Here is a 21,291-nt window from a genome sequence, read left to right on the forward strand (position 1 = left end):
GCCGGCACTTCAGGGAGGGGGGATCGGCGGAGTTCCGGCGGTGGAGGGACGTGGCGCAGGGTGAGGGGGCGTCTGAGGGGGGCCGGGCGGCGTCTGAGGGGGGCCGGGCGTGTGTGTGGCCTTCTATTGGCCGCAGACGCTAGCGTTCAGACGGTTTTCAGCTCTTTTGGGCCCCGTACAATAAAAAAGACATCGAGGTGCTGGAGCGGGTCCAGAGAAGGGCGACAAAGCTGGTGAGGGGTCTGGAGAATAAGTCTTATGAGGAGAGGCTGAGGGAGCTGGGGGTATTTAGCCTGGAGAAGAGGAGGCTGAGGGGAGACCTTATTGCTCTCTACAACTCCCTGAAAGGAGGGTGTAGAGAGGTGGGGGTCGGTCTCCTCAGGTTGCACCAGGGTGGGTTCAGGCTGGATATTAGGAAAAATTTTTTCACGGAAAGGGTTCTCAGCCATTGGAATGGGCTGCCCAGGGAGGTGGTTGAGGCACCATCCCTGGAGGTGTTCAAAAGACGGGTTGATGTAGTGCTGGGAGGTATGGTTTAGTGATGATGCTCCTTGTTTGTTGTGTGGGTGCCTATTTTTGTCAGTTAGGTTGATGGTTGGACAAGATGATCTTTAAGGTCCCTTCCAACCTAGAAGATTCTGTGATTCCGAAAATTCCTAGAATGCCGGGTAGCCTGTTGAGGTGATATAATGGTATCAGCAACGTTTGCTCGTGGTGGAAATAAAGCTGGGGTTTTTGTTTGCTTTTTTTAATCCACGGGTGTTTCGAGTTGAGCTCTGCTGGAGTAGGATAATCCCAGTTTTGGGGAGTTCTCGTGTTTTGGCTGAGTGAGACCAGGGAGGGAAACAAACTGAACTGTTCCAAGAAAACAATGATTACTGAGGGGTTGGGGGATTGTAGATCCTTAGGTCGCTGTTTTGTTTCTGTCTGAAAGGACTAAGACCCTGGTGAAATGCCATGCAAACGACCCAGGTTGTGGCAGTTGAAAGCCATCTCCCTGCTCTGAAGGGGAGAGAAGTAAAAGAAAAGACAAGAGGCAACAGGCACAAGCTGGAACATGGGAAGTTCCACTCAAATCTGAGGAAGAACCTCTTTCCTGTGAGGGTGCCAGAGCCCTGGAAGAGGCTGCCCAGGGAAGGTGTGGAGTCCCCTTCTCTGGAGATCTTCCAGACCCACCTGGATGCTCCTGAGTGATGTGCTCTGGGCAACCCTGCTTTGGCAGGGGAGTTGGACTGGATGACCTCTAGAAGTCCCTTCCAACTCCAACAATTCTATGCTTCTATGAAAGCATCTGTCATTCATTTTGATGGCCATCCTGGCCCAAACCACAACAGGGGTGAGGACTTTTAGGTGATGAGGTGAATATAAGCATTGGTGTTAATCTGTCCTCTTGATTCTGTGAAGCTTGAATGTGTAACGTGGTTCCCTGTATCAGCAGTTACTGAAGCTGAGGCCTCAGATGCAGAGAGTTCAAGGATACTGAAAAGTTGAAAGAGGATTTAGTGAAGAGATGAAAGCATGTTAAAAAAACAGACTAGAATTACTTAAATACACAGAGTTCCTTGAATTTATGGTCAAGGTTATGGTAGAAGACTAGAAATATTTCAAGGAGCTGTAGTCTACCAGACAAAGGTGGAACAAGTCTGGTGACTGGAATTTGAATGGGAAAACATTTATTTAAAATGAGAAATACTTAAGAGTGAGGGTAGTTAACAGATGGAAGAAAATGTCTCAGTCTCAGATAAAGCCGATGGGTTTATGATGGGGTTTTTTGGTTAGAAATAATCTTGAAGATACCAGGGAGGTTTTTGAGGATTTTGTGTGTGTATGTTCTTGGCACAAGCAAAAGCTATAATATTGCCTTATTTAAACTTCTGTAAAGAACAGAATCCAGTGGCATGCAGAATGATTAGTAAGATTGATATGAGAAATTGGGAGAGGGAAGAAATCTAAAGATAAAGTACATTGAATGGGGGGGGCTGCTAGATTAAATTATTAAAGGTGCTTCTTTGTGCTTGGCCTTGGGACTATGGCTCAGGGGGAGACCTGTACTGAAACTTCATGAAGATGGAGGTGAGAAGCGGAGACACTGTCAACAGAAGCAGATGGGAATATGTCCTGAGAAGAATACAAAGGCTTTTGAGGGCTGTATTAGTAAAACAATTAATTGAATTGTACAGAATGCAAGGTCACATGAAACTGGGAACCAGTAGCAAATTTGAAAATTGTTCCTGCTCTGCTCAGCAACAGAGGAAAGAGTTGGGCATATTGGTGTTAGGTGACAAAGTCAGCAGTGTAAGAGTTAATGGCAAAAGCTAAGCACAGTCATAAGATTGCATTAGAAATTGTATTTTTTGTATTGTTGTATTTTTTTTCATAGAGGTATAGAACTGTTACTCTTGCATATGTCAAGTGGGTGTATTTTTTTTTCATACAGGTATAGAACTGTTACTCTTGCATATGTCAAAGTGAGACCTTACTGAAATAATGATTGTCTGTCAACAAGGAGGTCAGCTCAAACTGAGGCAAGTGCAGAAATGTAGGAAGGCTAAAGGAACAAGACAAGCTATTTTATTAGGAGATGAATAATATTTCTGTATAACTCAGTACACTGCCTAGCAGAAACAGCTGGGGTACATGGGATTAGGGATCTAAAGACAGCAGGGCAAGGTTACATGCCTTGCCTACTTTATCCTGCCTTGACAGGATTATTGTACTCAAACTGGCTTGTGTAGGTATCTGTGTGGCAAGGAACTGGATTTCTAATGAAAGGCTAAGATGAGATACATTTGAGTGCCATAGGGAGGAAAGCAATTTATGATTGAGGGCACTATTAACAATTAAATTAATTAAGAAACTGCCTTGGGGGTGGGGAGGGAGAACAATTTCGAAAAGATTACTAAGGCTATGTCTCTTTCTGTTTGTCTGCATCATTTGTGAGTAATTGCTGCTAAGGACCTGGTATCCAGACAGTAAGGATCTCAAGATTTTTTTTTTCTTTGGACTAGCTCTAAAGGAATTCAGTTTCGAGACTAGTCCATTATACAAATGAAGCACAGGATTGTACTTTAAAAATAAACCCCAGCTCTGAATTAAAGCACTGATGTAGGTGCACCTTAAAAGAAAGCTGAAAGATCTCAAGCTGCCAAGATGACCCGTTTTTGAATCGTTCAGCTGCAGTACTCTTTCTGCCTAATCCCAAAATTTCCAAGCTCTAGCTCCATCTTCAGGGCATGATGATGGTCTTGATCTCTATCACTGAACTCATTCTAACTCTTTCTGAAATTGAACTCTACTGTCTGCTCTGGAAGGTGCATGGATTTGTGATTATAATGAGTGCCACTTTACTGCTGTTCTAAGAAATATTCTTTTCCTACTTCCTATTTTGGCTATAGGAATTAAAAGCTCTTGTATCACCTGTCCTCACTGCAGTTGTAAATGTGTTCTTCCAAGTCCAAATGACAATATCCTGCTTGATGGTAGCTTAGGTGGTCATTTGGGACTGTCTAATTGCTTTGTAATTTCATGCTTATCCATTGTTCATAGGAGACAATCATACACTAATAAGTAGGCTGAGTACTTCAATGTGTTACGTGCTCTAGTTGTGTCCTTGCAAAACTTGGGGGTCCCGTGTTCCAGAATCCTAGGTTTTGCTAAACTGACACCAAAATATGTACAGGAACGCTTCCTAAACCAGAGTGTTCAGTCTGCAGCTTAGACAAATCACTTGACACATTCTTCACTTCTCATTTTGACTGTTTCTGTATCATGCTGTGAAGATGAATTACTACAACCAGCACATTAATGGAAATAATCTCATGATGGCCCCCATTTTAAAATGTATAATAATCCTTGTGACCTTCCAGCCTTGCGAGGAGGATTTCCCTTGTAGATTTACACTTCTGACTAAGCTCTTGTACTGCTTTTGGTCTGTCAGTTGCTATAGCACCATGTGTTCACAGACTGCACGTGGTTTTGTGGACATTCCACAGAAATGTTCTTTGGAGCAGACAGTTGTCTTTCATAGTAAGCTACTGAGCAAATCAAAACTTAATTTATTTGTGTAAGATACCATGGTCTTCTAATTTGATGAATATAAGCCTATGATGCATCTTGCCACTTTTAGGTCACTGTTACAAACTGCAAGAGGGATAGGTTTCTCTGGTCACATTCTTAGAGATCATTCAAGTTCTTTTAACGTGGAGGAATACTAACTAAATGTGCTTCGTAGATTTCCTAATTAATTAGAAATTCAGCAGATTATTAAAGCCTGGTACCGCAGTGTCTAGTATATTTCTAGCCACACTGGGGCAGTGCTGGAGCAAGACTGACTTAACTTGTCTCTTCTTTTCCAGCTCTTATTAATGGCCTCTCCAAAATACCTACTCATCAGAAGAAAAGGGTGTATCTCTGTCAGCTTTTGATAAGAATTGAAAAAGGAAGAAGCCTCGGTAAATGCTCTGATTCTTTTTTTTTTTCCTTTGCTTTTTCCTTTTCCTTTTTTTCTTTTTGATGTTTAAATAGACTTGCATGGACTTGCACAGAGCTGTGTCAGGCTTTCACATCACCTTTACTGTACATATAGATATTTAAAAAAAATAAAATTACTGAACTCAACATTTTGTATTCTCTATATTCCACAAGTGAGTGAGCTGGATGCAGGACTAGTGTTATTCTGTGCTGACTGATTTAGCTGCTTTGAGTTTCAATGACTAAATGCTTCTTAAATTACGGATATTTTCTTGCTAGAGCAGCATCAGCAAAAGAAATCTACTAGAAAAGACTGACTAGCTGTTAGTAAGTAATATTGTGAGTTTAAAGCACAGAATGTGTGTTGCTTTTATGCACATGTAACTCTAGAGGTTAAAGTAGAATTGACAGTAGGAATAAAAATATGGATGAAAAGGATGACTGCCTTTGTTTCTTACAGAAAGTTGTAAGACTTTCAGCTGGCAGCAGATCCTTGGGGCTCTTATTCCCTGCCACATCTCCTGTTTGGCTGTATTCACACCTTACTGGTTTAGCCAAGCTGATTTTGCTTCCATGCTCAAGTTTCTGGGAGACTTAACTTTTTTGCTGCAAGTTTTCAGCGCTTGATAAAACTCATTGGAATTTAAGGACTTCAAAAAGCAGTCTTGCCAGCGTAAATGTGGAAGAAAAAAGCACATTCTAGGCCAGCAGTGCCTCGTCTTTATAAAATGAAATTTCTTATGTTGCTTGTCAGGTAATAGCGCTCTTCTTGATTTAGGTCAACTTCAGAACCAAATTCTAATAATTAAAATAGTCCATCGTATACAAATCATGAAACTTTTCTCATAATGCTTTAAAAGATATTATTGTGTATAACACTTGGGAAGACAACTTCAATGTGTGTTTATCTATCGGTGTAGAGAATGACCTGTGTGGTGAGGAAGAGATTGCCTGTCCTTAGGTGTTACATCAGATGTAATTGCACAGTATACATGGAAAGCTAATAAATTGTATGATAGCTTTCCTAATTTTTTTCCAGTTATTAAAATATTTAATCTGTACTAAGCCTTAAAATAAAGTAGGCTGTTTCAGCTGCTCTTTGAGTTAAACACTTTGTTTGAACTTAATATGAAGTGTAATATTACATTGAAACAGCAATTAGAGTAACACGTTTCAGCTGCTCTTTGAGTTAAACACTTGGTTTTCATATTAAAATGAACTTAATATGAAGTGTCATATTACATTGAAACAGCAATTAGAGTAACACAGAAGTGTTATTTTTTTTAATGTGTATATATACATGTAATACTATTTAATTTTTTGTGTTTGTCTTTTACTGTAGTGGATATCAAATATTTTTTATTTTTTCACTGTTGCTTAATTGTTTACCTTCTGTCTGAAACTTACTGTAGTGTATATCAAAATTTTTTTTTCAGTGTTGCTTAATTGTTTACCTTCTGTCTGAAAAATACTCACTGTATAGAATAAGAGGATTATGAGAGAGATTCAGCTGTGATTCCTTCATTTTATGTGACATAAGTGAGGCTGTAGCTCAGTGAACATCTTGAGCTAAGCTGGCAATGCCATGGGGGGAAAAAAAAGGCACCCCCCAGCTCCTGCTGCATCTGTTCTCTTGGCACATCCCTTGTGCAGATGTGCAACAGCTGGGCTGGGAAACTGTTTCTAGAGCAAGTTGAAGGCTGCTTCTGCTGTTTCAGTGACACCCCTGTCTTAAGCTGTTTGAATTTCCCTCTCAGTTTAACCCCTTCAAATATAACAAAAAGTTAAGACATGGAAATACAGAGAGAGAGAGACTCAGGAAAAAAACACTTAGGGTTGTGGTTATATTAAAAAAACTAACGGTATCAATGCCAAATGTTTTTATATCTGATACCAAGCTTAATGCAAGAATATTGTTCATGCCAGCCCGATGATTCTAAACTGAGCACTACTGGAAGTGGCATTTTATGTGTCTGCTAATTATTGTTCACTTAATCTCCCTTAAAAATGCAACAGCAACATTATTAGCAAGGGTAGGAAGATCCAGCCTCTCTGAAGAGTTACTTCAGCTCTCTTAAACACAAATGAAGAGAGAGACTAAAAATTATTTAAGGAAAAAGGAACTGAAATTATGTATAGTACACATTATTGTGCATAAACACTGTAATATATTTTGCTTTATTCATTAAGGTTTTTACATACCTCTTTTCTCTCTCCCCCCTCCCCCCTTCAAGAAAGCCATTTTGAAAATAATCAAAGAATTTCACCTTTGGAATCTGCTTTGTCTTTCTGGACTTTACTTGAAAGGGAAGAAATTAAACTGGAAAAGCTTCATGAAGATATTCGCCGCTTGATTCAAATTCAGGTCTGTGTGACTTACTCAGAATTCATCCTGCTAAAACAGGGCTCTTTTTACAAAAAGCTGGGGCTGATAATAGCCTGGACTGAATTTTCTATGTTTTCTATGTTTGTTGTATTTTCAAGTACAGAGTAAGTAGATCTGTACAGGTGACCTTTTCCTATCTAAGTTGGTTCCTGTTTGTCCCAATCCAAAACAGTTTCAAAAGCTGCCAATGTGGGGAAAAAAAAAAGAGTTATCAAGAGATCAATTTAAAAACACTAGTATCTTGAGCTTTAAAATATATCATGAATAGCTCTTTTTTTGGCGGGTTAAAAATAATTCTTTGTATGAAAAAACTTGATTTCAAAGAGAAACATGTAAAAACACATTGACAGCTACTGGGACTGTGAAAGTCTTTCAGGGAAAGATGAAAGCAATACTTAGTAAGTAAGTATGGGACATTTTGTGTGAATTGGGGCCTTTTAAATGCCTGATGGAGAGGTTTTAGGCCTTTATACATGATGTTTTATATTGTTTCAGAATTAGGAAGTCTTATAAAGCTGTGAAAGTGTGACTTCTGTTGGTTTTTTTCTGAATTTCAGGTGAAATGTATTTCAGCATATCTTGTCATTACATTTGTTGTAGATTATAGCAGTCCACATGGAAAATGGGTATTTCAAGGAGGCTGCTGAAGTTCTGGAAAGGCTGTTCACAGACTCGGAAACAGATAAGGTAGTGATTTGTTTAATTTGAATTAAGCTCTCCCTTTTCAGAGGAGAAGAGGGGAACGATTGTTTCAGAATTAGGAAGTCTTATAAAGCTGTGAAAGTGTGACTTCTGTTGGTTTTTTTCTGAATTTCAGGTGAAATGTATTTCAGCATATCTTGTCATTACATTTGTTGTAGATTATAGCAGTCCACATGGAAAATGGGTATTTCAAGGAGGCTGCTGAAGTTCTGGAAAGGCTGTTCACAGACTCGGAAACAGATAAGGTAGTGATTTGTTTAATTTGAATTAAGCTCTCCCTTTTCAGAGGAGAAGAGGGGAAGGGGTTTCCAAAGCTAGCAAATGCTACCTGCCTGGCTTTGTAGTCACTTACACACCTGTGGCACTTGCAGATAAAAAGGAAATTTGTGGCTATGGGATTGATAAAAATAATGAGTAATTTGGGGGAGTGAAGTTCTTCTGGCAGCGGTTGTTCTTTACTGTGGGCAGCATCAGTAAGTGGACTTCCCCACTTCATGTGAGGAGTGAGGTGTCACTACAAAATCTGGGGATTTGATATTGCTGTTTTCTCAGAGTAAAAACAGTATAAACAAGGTGGTAGAGGCATAAGAACTCCCAAATAATCAGTCTGCTGACTTTTTCTGAAGCATTGTAGTACGCTCTATTTGTCATCTCTGATTAGTGTTCTACATCACAGAATTTGATACTGTAAAAGAGTAAAAACAGTATAAACAAGGTGGTAGAGGCATAATAACTCCCAAATAATCAGTCTGCTGACTTTTTCTGAAGCATTGTAGTATGCTCTGTCATCTCTGATTAGTGTTCTACATCACAGGGAAGGAAAGCTCATTAACATCCGTAGTATAGAGTGGATAATTTTATGCCTCTATCTAGAAAAGATAATATGTGGATCTGGCCACCTCCTGGTTTGACTGCATCATTCAGAAAGATTCAAGTTTAAATGCATATATCTTTAAAATAATAGAAAGTGCACACAGCTGAATTTGTCGGGATGGAGAAAAGAGCAAAAGGAGGACTGGAGGGAAAAAAAAAAAAGAAAAATGCAAATGTGCTGCCTCTGTCTTCCTCTGGTATGTTAGGACACATGTTCTATGTAAATAGCACCAGAGTATAGCTTATTCTTCAGGTGTGCTCTTACTGCAGCCTACACTTTCCAAACATCTGAGTCTTCTGAAGGAATAGTGTTCAAATTCCTAAACAAGAACACAGCCTGGTCACAGAAGTTAATTCTTGGCTTTATTGGGCTCTGTAAGGTTCAGAGTGGTGAAGTTGGGATTATCAGTATTGATGTGTCCTTCATGCTACTGTGCTGAATAGTTCTTTTCCTGAACACTGTAAACCCCTTGCAATGGCAGTCGTTTTGAGGCAGCAGATGAGAAAAGAGAACCCAGTAATGAGTGGCCTTTTCTGGCTGTTTTTCTTCCACTGACAACCTTGTTTTCAATGTTACTCATAAAGGGAATAAAAATGAGCAGCTCTGGGAAGGTACATGCAACCATTTACTGAGCACAGGAAGTAACCTCCAGGGATTATGCCCGGTTAACTTTAGAACCCTTTCAAACTGTAGCATGGAGCTGTGTAGGCATATTTAGAAAACTTTGATAATCATTGTGTTTAGCATTGTGTATGTCATGTTTAGCATAGATGCCAAGTTTACTGCAGGATATATTTTTGTGTTGTATAAAGCTTTGCTTTTCTTTAGCCTTTAAGGGTGAAGCTGGCAACTGTAATCAAAAGCAAGGATCCCTACGTTCCTCTTCTTCAAAGCTTCAGCTACGATCTTTTGATAAGTAAAATCAAGTCTTACACTGAACTTTTCATGGCAGAAAATGAATCAAGCTTCTTAATACAGGTATGTCAAAACTATTTTCAGAACTTACTTCAAGAAGTGCCTGATAAGATTAAATAGATTCATACTTTCTAGGGAATTGTTTCAATAATATTCAGTTGTTTGTATTAGATGAAAAGGAAGCTTTATCTTCCCTTGGATTGTCTTACTAATTAAAAAAAAAGGTTGAATATATGTTTAGGAGAAAGTGGGAGTAAGAATCCTCTTTTGTGAATGTCTTTAACACAACTGTTTTGATTAGAAAAATAGTTAGGAAAAAGGCATAATTAAAACAAGGTCTGTCATTCGTGTGTGTTTAAGAGAAACAGTTCTGATCTGAGACTCCTAAAAAGATAATGTAACTATATATTTAATGTTTATTTAGGTTAAGTCTATATGAATTCTCATACTAAAACTAAAAGATCAAGACCTGTTAATTTGGCTAAAAGCTTTAGGAATGTCAGGGGGGTTAGGAGACAGAAAACTCTTATTGCTGTTTTCCTGTAAATAAATTAAAAAAAAAAAGTGCTCCTTACAAACCATCTTTCAGAAGTGATTTAAAATTGGCAAGAGCAACATTCCTCCTGCAGTTCATCTTCAGGAGGATTGTAAAGAATTTCTCCTATGTTTACTTCCTATAAAAGAATATTGAACTAGTCAATTACAAAAGCACAAACATCTAAAGGTAATAAGAAGCAAATTATAAATAAACAAACCTGAAGTACCCCTGGGGGTTTCGTTTTCTTACCAGAAGGAGAGACCAGAGAACTTAAATGCACTCAAAGTATAATACATGGAATAGTTTTTAATGGTTTCACTCTACTAGCAGTTTTTAAAGGCTATCTCTTTGAACCTAAGAGGAGATGGAGATTTGGAGGTTTTGAAGAAGGTCTGAAACTCGGTGTTAGCATCCCTAGGCTCTCTGCAGGCACCCCCAACTGCCTGCACATCTGTCCTACTGTCTGCACCAATGGTGCACATCTTACTTCTGAAATCTTTACTTTGCGCCGAGTTACCCTGGGACGTGGAGGAGACAACTTTGTGAAGAGTTCCTGCTTCTGCTGTGCCGTACACATTGCTGTTCCCCAGTAGTGAGCTCTGCATAAAGACAGTCCAGCTTTAACTGTGAAATCTCTCTTCTCTTTCTTCTGTTGCCATACGTAGAAGTATAATCATACAGCAGTTTGGGTTGGAAGGGATCTTTAAAGATGACTGAGTTCCAGCCCCCTGCAATGAGCATGGGCATCTTCAACCAAACCAGGTTGCTCAGGGACACGTCCAACCTGACATGGACTGTCTCCAGAGATGGGGCATCTCCCACCTCTCTCAGCAACCTGTTCCAGTATCTCACCACACTCACTTGTTGCATATTTGTTGCATATATTTTTGTTGCATGTTTGTTGCATATATTGTCTACATATACTTCATATGTAGAAGTATAATCATACAGTAGGTTGGGTTGGAAGGGATCTTTAAAGATGACTGTTTGTGAAGAGTTCCTGCTTCTGCTGTGCCGTACACATTGCTGTTCCCCAGTAGTGAGCTCTGCATAAAGACAGTCCAGCTTTAACTGTGAAATCTCTCTTCTCTTTCTTCTGTTGCCATACGTAGAAGTATAATCATACAGCAGTTTGGGTTGGAAGGGATCTTTAAAGATGACTGAGTTCCAGCCCCCTGCAATGAGCATGGGCATCTTCAACCAAACCAGGTTGCTCAGGGACACGTCCAACCTGACATGGACTGTCTCCAGAGATGGGGCATCTCCCACCTCTCTCAGCAACCTGTTCCAGTATCTCACCACACTCACGGGAGATAATTTCTTCCCAATACCTGATCTCAATCTCCCCTCTTTCAGTTTAAAACTGTTCCCTCTCGTCCTATGGCTCCCCTCCCTGATCCAGAGTCCCTCCCCATCTCTCCTGGAGCCCCTTGAGGGACTGGAAGGGGCTCTAAGGTCTCCCCGGAGCCTTCTCTTCTCCAGGCTGAACCCCCCCAACTCTCTCAGCCTGTCCTCACAGCAGAGGGGCTCCAGCCCTCGGAGCATCTTGGTGGCCTCCTCTGGCCCCGCTCCAACAGGTCCATGTCCTTCCTGTGCTGAGGACTCCAGAGCTGGACACAGAGCTCCAGGTGGGGTCTCCCCAGAGCGGAGCAGAGGGGCAGAATCCCCCCCTGGCCCTGCTGGCCACGCTGCTGGGGATGCAGCCCAGGATGGGGGTGGCTTTCTGGGCTGCCAGCACATGTTGCCACCTCATGTTGAGCTTCTCACCTACCAACACCCCCAAGTCCTTCTCCTCAGGGCTGCTCTCCAGCCATTCTCCACTCAGCCTGATAACTTCTAAAATAAAATACAGTGGATTTAAGCTTTTTATAAACTAAATCCTTTCTACTCTTTATCTGTATGGAAACACATCCTCACTTTCACATGTGTTTTGCTACCATCAACCACTCTAAAGTCTGGGACGTGTGTGTACTGAAAGTGTTATAGGTACACCTGGTCCTGCTGTGAGCTAGATGAACTTGTGTCAGTTCTCAGTTTCTAATCTAGTTATAAAAAACAGGCTTTGGAGTACTTTGAGTACGTTTGCAGTCTTAGTTAATTTGTGCAATGTGTTTCACACATCTGTATATTCACTTATTATGCAGGTATTTGCTGTATTTCTGTGTGTCTGTATAAATACCACAAGTTTGTATAAGTACCACAAACTACAACTAAAATTTCTCTGCGTTATTAACTGATAAAGACCTTGATGGATTTCAACTGAACACAGTACAGTTGTTTTGAAATTACTTATTTTAATGGTAATTCCTCTGTCGGGTCTGTGAAATAAACAGTCTTAGTCCTACTAGAGTGTACACATAATCTTAGTGTCAAATACTATCTCAGGGCTGCTTTTCATTTTAAAGTATTTATTCCATTTCTCACAGGCAGCCACAAAACAAGCAGAGTCTAAAGGACTGGGAGCACCAGCATTGGAAAACATAACTGTGAACGTCAATGAAAACCACAAGTGGAATTTGAAAACAAAACAAAGGTTTGTATTAAGCATTATACTGCTGAGGGACATGCTTGGACAGTAACTTGAAACTTGTAGAACTAGGAGTAGGCAGGAGGAAGGACGTCAAATTCCAAACTACTGTCCAACAGAAAGTTAACTACAAGCACATTCTATAGTTTTAATTTTGGCATTTGCATCAAATAGCTTGGCATTAAGTTTAAGTACTTGTTGACGATGCACATTTTCCAGTTTAAACAGCTGTCTTGTATAACAACCAAAACATAAAAATACTTCTTTTTTCTTTTTTTCCCCTTTATGCTTGATTGAGCTTCTTTTAGTCCTGCCTTCCTAATTTCAGGCTATAGGTTGTCATGATTCTATGAAAGGGAATTAGTCTATTACTTTATCCTTACAGTTAAACACAAGATTTTTCTTACCTAGTGATGCTCATGTGATGGGGAAATAGTTGTGTTGCTTCATGATTCTGGCAGTGGGTACCCTCTAAGAAATGCTGGGGAAACTTGAAGCCCGATTCCTTCCCCCCTCCTTTGACTTTATTTTGAAAAATACTAATATTCTAAGTTTATAACCACTTGTTTTTCCAGGGATTATAAACTGTAGTCTTTAGTTGGGAAAGAGCTTGTATTTCTACAGTTTTATACACTTGGCATCATTTAGTTAAGGAAATCACTGATGCAGACGGACAGTGCAGGAAGACAAGTCATAAGACTTTTTTTTGGAATACTTGGCATTGTTTAGTTAAGGAAATCACTGATGCAGACAGAGTGCAGGAAGACAAGTCATAAGACTTTTTTTTTTAAAGACAGCTCCTGACACAATTACATCTGGATATGTATGATGAAAGACTTAATAAAAAAAAAACCTACAGAAACAGTTCCTAGATTGTGAAGAAGGTATGAAGACATGTGCAAAATGCCCCGTGTCTTAAACTTAAACGTGCAATATCTGATGTGTTTCTCTTCCAGGTACAGGGAGGAAAGGTTCAGAGGGTGAATGGATTGGAGCTGTCAGTGTTTGTGTGCCCCTTTCTGTAGAGAAATCTTGATATTTTCTTTAATTTAAATTTTCTTGAATCATATGTATGGCAAGTTACTGCTTAGTAAATTTTTTTTTGGCTTTTTTTCTTAAAGATTAATGAAAGAGCAACAGAGTGTTACAGATCAGTCACCTGGAGATGTAAAAAAGCCCACAGTAAGGTAAAAAATTTGTTGTTGTTTTTCTTGGTCATAAAACTTTGTGAATTTCTGTGTAGCTTGACTTCAGTTCTGTGTTCCTTGCAGGCCTCGCTCAGGACAGAAACACAGAACAGCCAGAGTTCTTCACAGTGAGTATTAACTAATTTTTACACTTTCAAAACAGCCATGTCAAATGTTTTCTCCCTCCCCCTGCAATAAACGGGGGGAGGTTGCTGCTTAGTTTCAATTCTCTCTATGTAAAATAAGAGCACTGTGTAGTAAAAAATGTTTTTACCAATGAAATAACAACATTTAATTATTATGTACTAATTTTTAACCCAATTGTTTAAAATATACTACTTCTGTGAGCTCTATTCCATAGAAAATATAGTGATTTTTTTGAACAAATTTATTTTTTGAGTCCTTGGACTAAGGTGAGAGTCACATGTATACATATATAAAAGTATATTCATATATAAGCAGGCACTGACATTTTCCCAGTCTGTCAAAGCCTATCAAAATAGTTACATTCTTGTCTCATGTAAATGGGAGAATGCAAAACTGCTGCCTTCATGTTGACTCCTCATTGGTTTGGCTGTATATTGACTGTCTTCTAGGTCTGAACAGCTTGCAAAATGTGCAAAAAAATGCAGATGCTTCGACTTGTGGCCGAAGAAGACAGGTTTGTACCCATCCTCTGTTCTAAATGGAGATAAAACTAATCTCCACTCCATAGAGTTTTTTTTCCCTGACATCTTTTGACTCTGTCTCCAAAATGTCTGGCTTTAAGATTCTCCATATTATTCAAGCTGTGCTACAGCTCTTGAAACATTTTTAAGTTCTAATTCCTGTCTTTTAAAAAGAAAGGGACTCTTTTTGTGCAGTCTAATGCTTATGAGCCTTTAATTTGTTGAAATACACTATTACTAAAGCTTAGTCTGAATCTTTTTAAAAGGTGGGGGGAAAAAAGAATTCACTGTTTGGATTAAAGAATTCAGAATATCACTTGCCCATAAGAGATTTTGGGCAAACTTCAAAGACTTTTTGTTTTCCTACTTAAAAAGTTAAAGATTGTGGTGGTTTAGGATGGGATAATCTTCATAGTAGGTAGTAATGGGCTTTGTTTTGGATTTGTGCTGAAAACAGTGTAGCCAATAGAGGGATGTTTTAGTTCTTGCTGAGCAGTGCTCACACTGAGTCCAGGCCTTTCCTGCTCCTCACGTGGTCCCACCAGTGAGCAGGGGGAAAATCATATTTACTTGGGAAGGTGTTCTACTTGTTTATAAACAAATAGGGGCTTTTTATAATGCTACACTTCAAATACCCAGTAAGAGAATGCAAATGACTAAGCTTATTTCATTGAACTACTTGAAAATAATTCTACTATGTTCACTGATGCTAGAATTCCCTGTTGGTGAGAAGGACAGAAGTGTGTGCCTTAATAGAAGGCAATTAGAAGTTGATTTGATATTGGAGTGAACTGTTAAAAACTGATTATTGCACACAGCTAATTTTCTTGTTATCTTGACAGTGATAAACACTTCTGAATGAAATTAATAGTAAATAAATGTATTCCCACTGTTGAATTCCTCTTGTGTATCTCTTAGGAAGCAATCTGGAGTCATCAAGTTATCAACACACCTCTGTTTTAGGTGTGGACTGTTTCTTCTTTTCTGGTCTTCATTTTGACATTTTTCACATACCAAGGAAGGACAAACCTGCTTATGTCTTTTTTTCAGACTGTCTTTGAGGAGAGTTGTACTTATTATTAGTTCTTTAAGCATCTTTATGGCAGTTGAGGTACTTCAGTCACATACTGTCCTCAGATTGGTTGAGGTCCCCAGTGACAACTCATCTGTCCTTGGAGGTTAAGCCCCCTGCTTAAAGTTTTTCACTTTCTCACAAATCTCAGGATTAGTTAAATCACTGAGAGCCTCCTTAAAACCTGCAAATACAACTGGTGCCCTAAAAAAAAAAATAATAAATAAATACCAGCACTTAATGGATTTGTTTGTTGTTTTCAAAAGTGTAATAAATTACTTTATTCCAACTTATACTTGGATAAGTATCTTGCCAGCCAGTTGCTGGTGAGCACGGACACTTCCATCATTCTTGTTTTCAACATCAAGATTTAAACTAATTGCACCACAGCTGACACACAGCTACTGACAGCTTTATGCTCAACTATTTTTATGTTGAGATAATCTGTTCTGGGGTCAGCTACAAGCACTGAATCCTGGTCTAGGGTTTGTACACACATCTTGCTAGGAAAAAAAAATATAGATGTCATGTGCTTAATTCTGTTATTATATAGTTCAGTGTCAATTGACATGTAAAGACTAAGTTTATTGAAAACTACACCTGATAGTAGTGAAGAACTCATTGAAAGTTTTATAAAAAACTTGAAAGAATTAAGATTCAGGACTATGTCTCTTTAAACACTTAGAAAAGTAGGCATTTGCTGTCGGGGTGATATTTATGCTATACTCCCTGCCAGTGAGACCTCTCATAAATATTGTATAAAAAAAAAAAAGCAATGATATTGGCCTTTTAAACAATAAATCTGCTCCCTCTGCTTAATAATCTGGGTTATAAAATTGTCTGCATGCATGAAAGAATGCAGTGAATGTCAGAGCTGTTGACTTGTAGGACTTCCTTTTCCCTGTGGTCCCCCTTTCAATGTTGGCATTGTTTGCGCTCGTTCAGTAAATGGCATTTCACTGCCATGGTTCACTGCCCGTTTTCAGCCTTTCACTGCCCTGTTTTCAGTGAGCTGTGTACAACAAGCTGCAGTGCTATTGGAAGGAAGCGTGCTCTGTTTCCTCCTGCCTAAATTAGGGCATGACAGTGTCACCGAATTTAGGGAACTGTTTGTACTCGACTTCGTGTCCTCTGTGCGTCTGGCAAGTCCTGGGAGTTGTCTCAAATCTGACTTTTTACTTAAATTAAAGAACATGTCTGAAAATCGGAGTTTTCAGAATTTAGTCAGACTTTTACCGTGGGGGAAAAGTAAATATATTTAAACTTGGAGGGTAAAAATATCAGAGCAGAGTCCCAGAATGCACAATCAGAGGATAAGAGGTTACTAGAGCAGAAGTGGCTCTAAGGAATAAGGAGATATTTGGATACGTGAGGGTATGTCTACACGGTTGGTCTGGCAAACTCAAGCTTGCTCTGCTGGTGTTCTGAGCTAACCAGGGGCTCAATATAAGCAAAACCCAACCCTTTTAACAGCAAATATAATTAATCATTACAAGAAGCCACACAGATTGCGGTTGTCTTTCTTGATGGAAGAATTTGAATTGTCTGGTCCTGTAGGTCAAGCATAATTGCGTTACTTGAATAAAGATTTTATTTAGGAAAGTTTTCTGCTATGCTCAGAAATGAGATGAACTAGATGGTTCCAGTGGACCAGGGGAAGTTCAGGTTGGAAATTAGGAAACATTTCTTTACTGAAAGGGCTGTCAGGCATTGGAATGGACTGCCCAGGGAGGTGGTGGAGTCACCATCCCTGGAGGTATTTAAGAAACGTGTAGACATGGCTCTTCAGGGCATGCTCTAGTGCCCAAGATTACTGGTTTGTGGTGGGATGTTGTGTGGGTGGGTGATGGTTTTGGTTTGGTGGTGGTTGTTGCGTGTTTAGGGGGTGGGTGGTGGTTTGTGGGGGTTTTTTTGGTTTTGTTTTTTTTTTTTTTTTTTTTTTGTTGGTTGGACTCGATGATCTCTGAGGTCCCTTCCAACAGTAAAAAACCCACCTTTCACTGCTAATGTTGCAAAAGATCCATGGAACGGGAAGTATTGGAAAAAGGAAGTATTTTTGATAAAGGGTCGACTACTTCAGAGAAGTTTTGGGTTTCTAACTGTTTAGGAACACAACTGAGCTACTACCCCTGTTAATTCTTTCCCTGCTTAGTGAAGTTCATCAGTGATCAGAGTTTCCTGAAGAGGCACTGATAGTTGCATTAAACTGGAATAAGTCCAGTTTCCACATGTGAAGTTTGATCTTCGTGTGATCTTCTCAGCTCTCACTTGTGTAGATGCCAAATTTTTGCTTGTTGCAGAATAGCCAGAATACAATTTTGATGAGGCAGAGTGTTATCAAAGTATCACCCCCACCTTCCCAGAAAAACAGCCTTTCACCTCCGAGTGCTGCTCCCACTTCTAGCAGCTTAAATTCAAGGGGAGGGGAGAACTGTGCAAAATGACACTCAAAATTGTCACCAGGTGCCTGAATTGTTGTTGCTTTTAAGGGCAGAATCTTTTAAGCATCCCCAGAAGTGTTCTAGTCAGTAGGAGAAAGTAAAGAATTAGTTATACTAGTTGGTTTTATCAAGTTTAAATTTCTCTAAGTTGAGGCTTTTCCTCTGCAACTGCTTTTCCCTTTCTAGCCCATTCTTCACAATTCTGAAAGTTTCAATTTTAAAGGTTAAGCCATAGCAGGAGGGTCCTGGGCTGGGGCTGCTGGAGGAGGTGGCCATTTCTAACATCTCTTAACAGAAATTAAATGTATATAATCCTTATGTGAGGGGGGACCAATCCTTTGCTAATGTGCCTACAATGATAAATTTATAACTAAACTCTAGAGCCTTATGGGGGCTCTCCAAGGGGAACTCTTACGAACAAAAGTTGTGACTCTTTTGCTATTTCAGAGCAAATCCAAATAAAAAAAAAAACAATTTTGATGAGGCTGAGTGTTATCGAAGTTTCACCCCCACCTTCCCAGAAAAACAGCCTTTCACCTCCGAGTGCTGCTCCCACTTCTAGCAGCTTAAATTCAAGGGGAGGGGAGAACTGTGCAAAATGACACTCAAAATTGTCACCAGGTGCCTGAATTGTTGTTGCTTTTAAGGGCAGAATCTTTTAAGCATCCCCAGAAGTGTTCTAGTCATTAGGAGAGGAGAAAGTGTAGAATTAGTTATACTAGTTGGTTTTATCAAGTTTAAATTTCTCTAAGTTGAGGCTTTTCCTCTGCAACTGCTTTTCCCTTTCTAGCCCATTCTTCACAATTCTGAAGGTTTCAATTGTAAAGGTTAAGCCATAGCAGGAGGGTCCTGGGCTGGGGCTGCTGGAGGAGGTGGCCATTTCTAACATCTCTTAACAGAAATTAAATGTATAGAATCCTTATGTGATGGGGGACCAATCCTTTGCTAATGTACCTACAATGATAAATTTGTAACCAAACTTGTAGAGCCTTATGGGGGCTCTCCAAGGGGAACTCTTACGAACAAAAGTTGTGACTCTTTTGCTATTTCAGAGCAAATCCAAATAAAAAAAAAAAAGCACAGGCAATGGTTAAATGTAGAGATAACAGAACTTGGTTGGATTTTGGTTGAAAATTGACCATTTGTCTCCTGTCATAACTTGCAATGGTCCGTGAGATCATCAGGAGCAGCAGGACATCTCCAGCGCCAGAAACTGAAGTGAGCACGGATTAATTAAATGGAACAGCTACACAATACAATCTTTTGTGCATCTCAATCTCATTAACATCTTTAAGTTTACATTTTTTCTGTAAGTTATTTCAGATTTGGGGGAGTAAATTTAGAAAGAATACACTATCAAACTGCGGTTTAAAACAGAAATCAATACTTACTTATTTAGAAACAGTTTTCCTACAGAGTTGTTTCAACTGGGGATCCTGTCCTGTATTTGCTTAGATGATACATGATTCAGTTTGCCTAAGGAGGTGTGCTGGTCATACATCATTATGATTAATTGTGTATTTGATTAGATTTTTAAGGCATTTGCTAAGGACCAGGCTCTATCAGAATAAATTATTTTAAAATAATTTCCTATTAAAGTTGCTAATTGCTATTCCAGAGTGAAAAAATGCCTGTATGTAATAACCTATATTAAAAATAGGTGTGATGGGATATATAGGATCTGTAAACTTTTCTTATATGTATGCATCTTTCTATAAAGCTACAATTAAAAAAAAAATTAATACTCAGTTCTCCCCCCACACTTTTCTGTAAAGGAAAGCTTTTCCAAATCAAGTATTTGATTCTTTTAAAATTCCATTTTCTTTCACTGTGTGCAGTCTTAAAATTGTTTGAATTGAGATATTTGCATCGAGAAGTAATTAAGGAAGAAGTAGTAGACTTGAGAGCTTCATCGGAAGGGATTGCTTACAGATGTGTAACTGCAAGTGATTTTCTCTCCTTTTATGAGAGAAATGTCATCCCCTGAAGATTGAGAAGCTTGTAGGACAGCTTGAGACTTTAGTGGACTCAACAAATGGCCAAAAACAAATGCATAGCTGTTACCTGAGGATATGGCTGATCTCACTTTCAAATGCAATATCTATGTTTTGCTTCTATCAGTGTTCTAAATATCAGGATTTGTTCTTTCGAAGCACACTGAAATGCCTTTGATGTTGGGAAATAGTGTCTTGATTCTAAATCCCTAGATTAAGGTGTCACAAAATGCTTTCTCGTTTGTGATACATACTGGGATCAATCAAGGTTCGTCCTGACTCAATCAGATAATAAAATACAATTTTGGAAAGAATTTCAGTCGGGACTTTTGTTTCAGTTTGGACTGAAACAAAACTTTGCCCAATGTTGTGGGTTTTTTTCCTTTTCTTTTCCTCCTTGTGAACATTGAAGCACGTGGTTCTTCTTTCAGGAGATGTTTGCTACTGTGTTGTAGCACTTGACTTGGTAACCTTTGCTGCATTTAGTGTCCAGTTATGGTGCTCAAAAGAAATCAAAATGACCTTACTTACCCTCAGACATCTGTACGCTGTAATAACTGGAGGGCTGTACAAAAACTGTGGTGCTCAAAAGAAATCAAAATAACCTTACTTAGACATCCGTATGCTGTAATAACTGGAGGGCTGTACAAAAACTTGCTTTTCTAGTCACTGTAAGCTTAGTTCTTACATGAAAACCTTTCTCTGTTCATAGAGCTGATCTTCTTCTCTGTTCTTCCCCTAGAGATGGACTTACAAAGAAGACTTGGCGCTGAGATCTGGAGTAAAGGAGTTTGGAGTGGGTAACTGGGCCAAAATTTTGGTCCATCGTGACTTCAACAACCGAACTAGTGTCATGTTGAAAGACCGGTGGAGAACCCTGTGCAGGATCAACCAAGACTAATTTGGACAACAGGAACTGACTCTCCTGACGTTTCCCTACACAAGGACCTCCTCTAGCTTTTCAGAATAACCTTATTTTAGTCTCGGATTGCCCAGCCGTGTTGCTGTCTTGAAACATGGAACAAAACAGTAACAGGTATAAAAGATTCATGTAAGCTCACCTGGATGGGAAATATAAAGCCTGGCTTTTATCTACATGCAATGGATGGTCTAACATCTGAAATGTGGCAATGCCTGCGGCGATTTAAGAAAGGTCAGTTACATATTTAGAGGTATTAAATGACTGGCAACATGTTTAGCTCGACAGAGGCTACTAAAGAGTCAAGTGTTCTGAATTTTTAAAGGCTTGTATCTCCAGTCAGATTGAGTATTTCATCATTTTCCTTCCTGCCATATAACCCGTCCTAATCTGATTTGCTTCACTTTAAATTTTGGTCAGACTTGCCATCCCTGTCAGTAAGTTATACCAAAATATACGTATATTTTTACAAACTGATTCCTTTTTTTGTAGTTAAAAGGGGTAGATCCTCGAAGGCCAAAATGTTGAGGAAGTGTTAAGATAATCTCTCCGCTTTCTGTTTTGGAGGCCTGCTTCCATTAAGATCAAGTGGTGAAGG

At 39.2% G+C, this 21,291-nt stretch overlaps 1 protein-coding gene across 1 annotated transcript; it reads left to right on the plus strand.

The window, feature by feature from the left end:
* Nucleotides 1-2: 2 nt before the first annotated feature.
* Nucleotides 3-21,166, plus strand: TERF1 (telomeric repeat binding factor (NIMA-interacting) 1; the record flags this gene model as incomplete). Its single annotated transcript, XM_014951901.1, has 10 exons — nt 3-60; nt 4,356-4,451; nt 6,705-6,835; nt 7,457-7,543; nt 9,261-9,410; nt 12,312-12,418; nt 13,534-13,599; nt 13,684-13,727; nt 14,196-14,260; nt 20,517-21,166. Coding segments are annotated over 10 exons (963 nt in total), but the record flags the coding sequence as incomplete, so codon positions are not given.
* Nucleotides 21,167-21,291: the final 125 nt, after the last annotated feature.

The sequence above is a fragment of the Calidris pugnax genome, unplaced genomic scaffold (genome assembly GCF_001431845.1).
Source record: "Calidris pugnax isolate Ruff unplaced genomic scaffold, ASM143184v1 scaffold61, whole genome shotgun sequence".
NCBI classification, from domain to species: domain Eukaryota; kingdom Metazoa; phylum Chordata; class Aves; order Charadriiformes; family Scolopacidae; genus Calidris; species Calidris pugnax.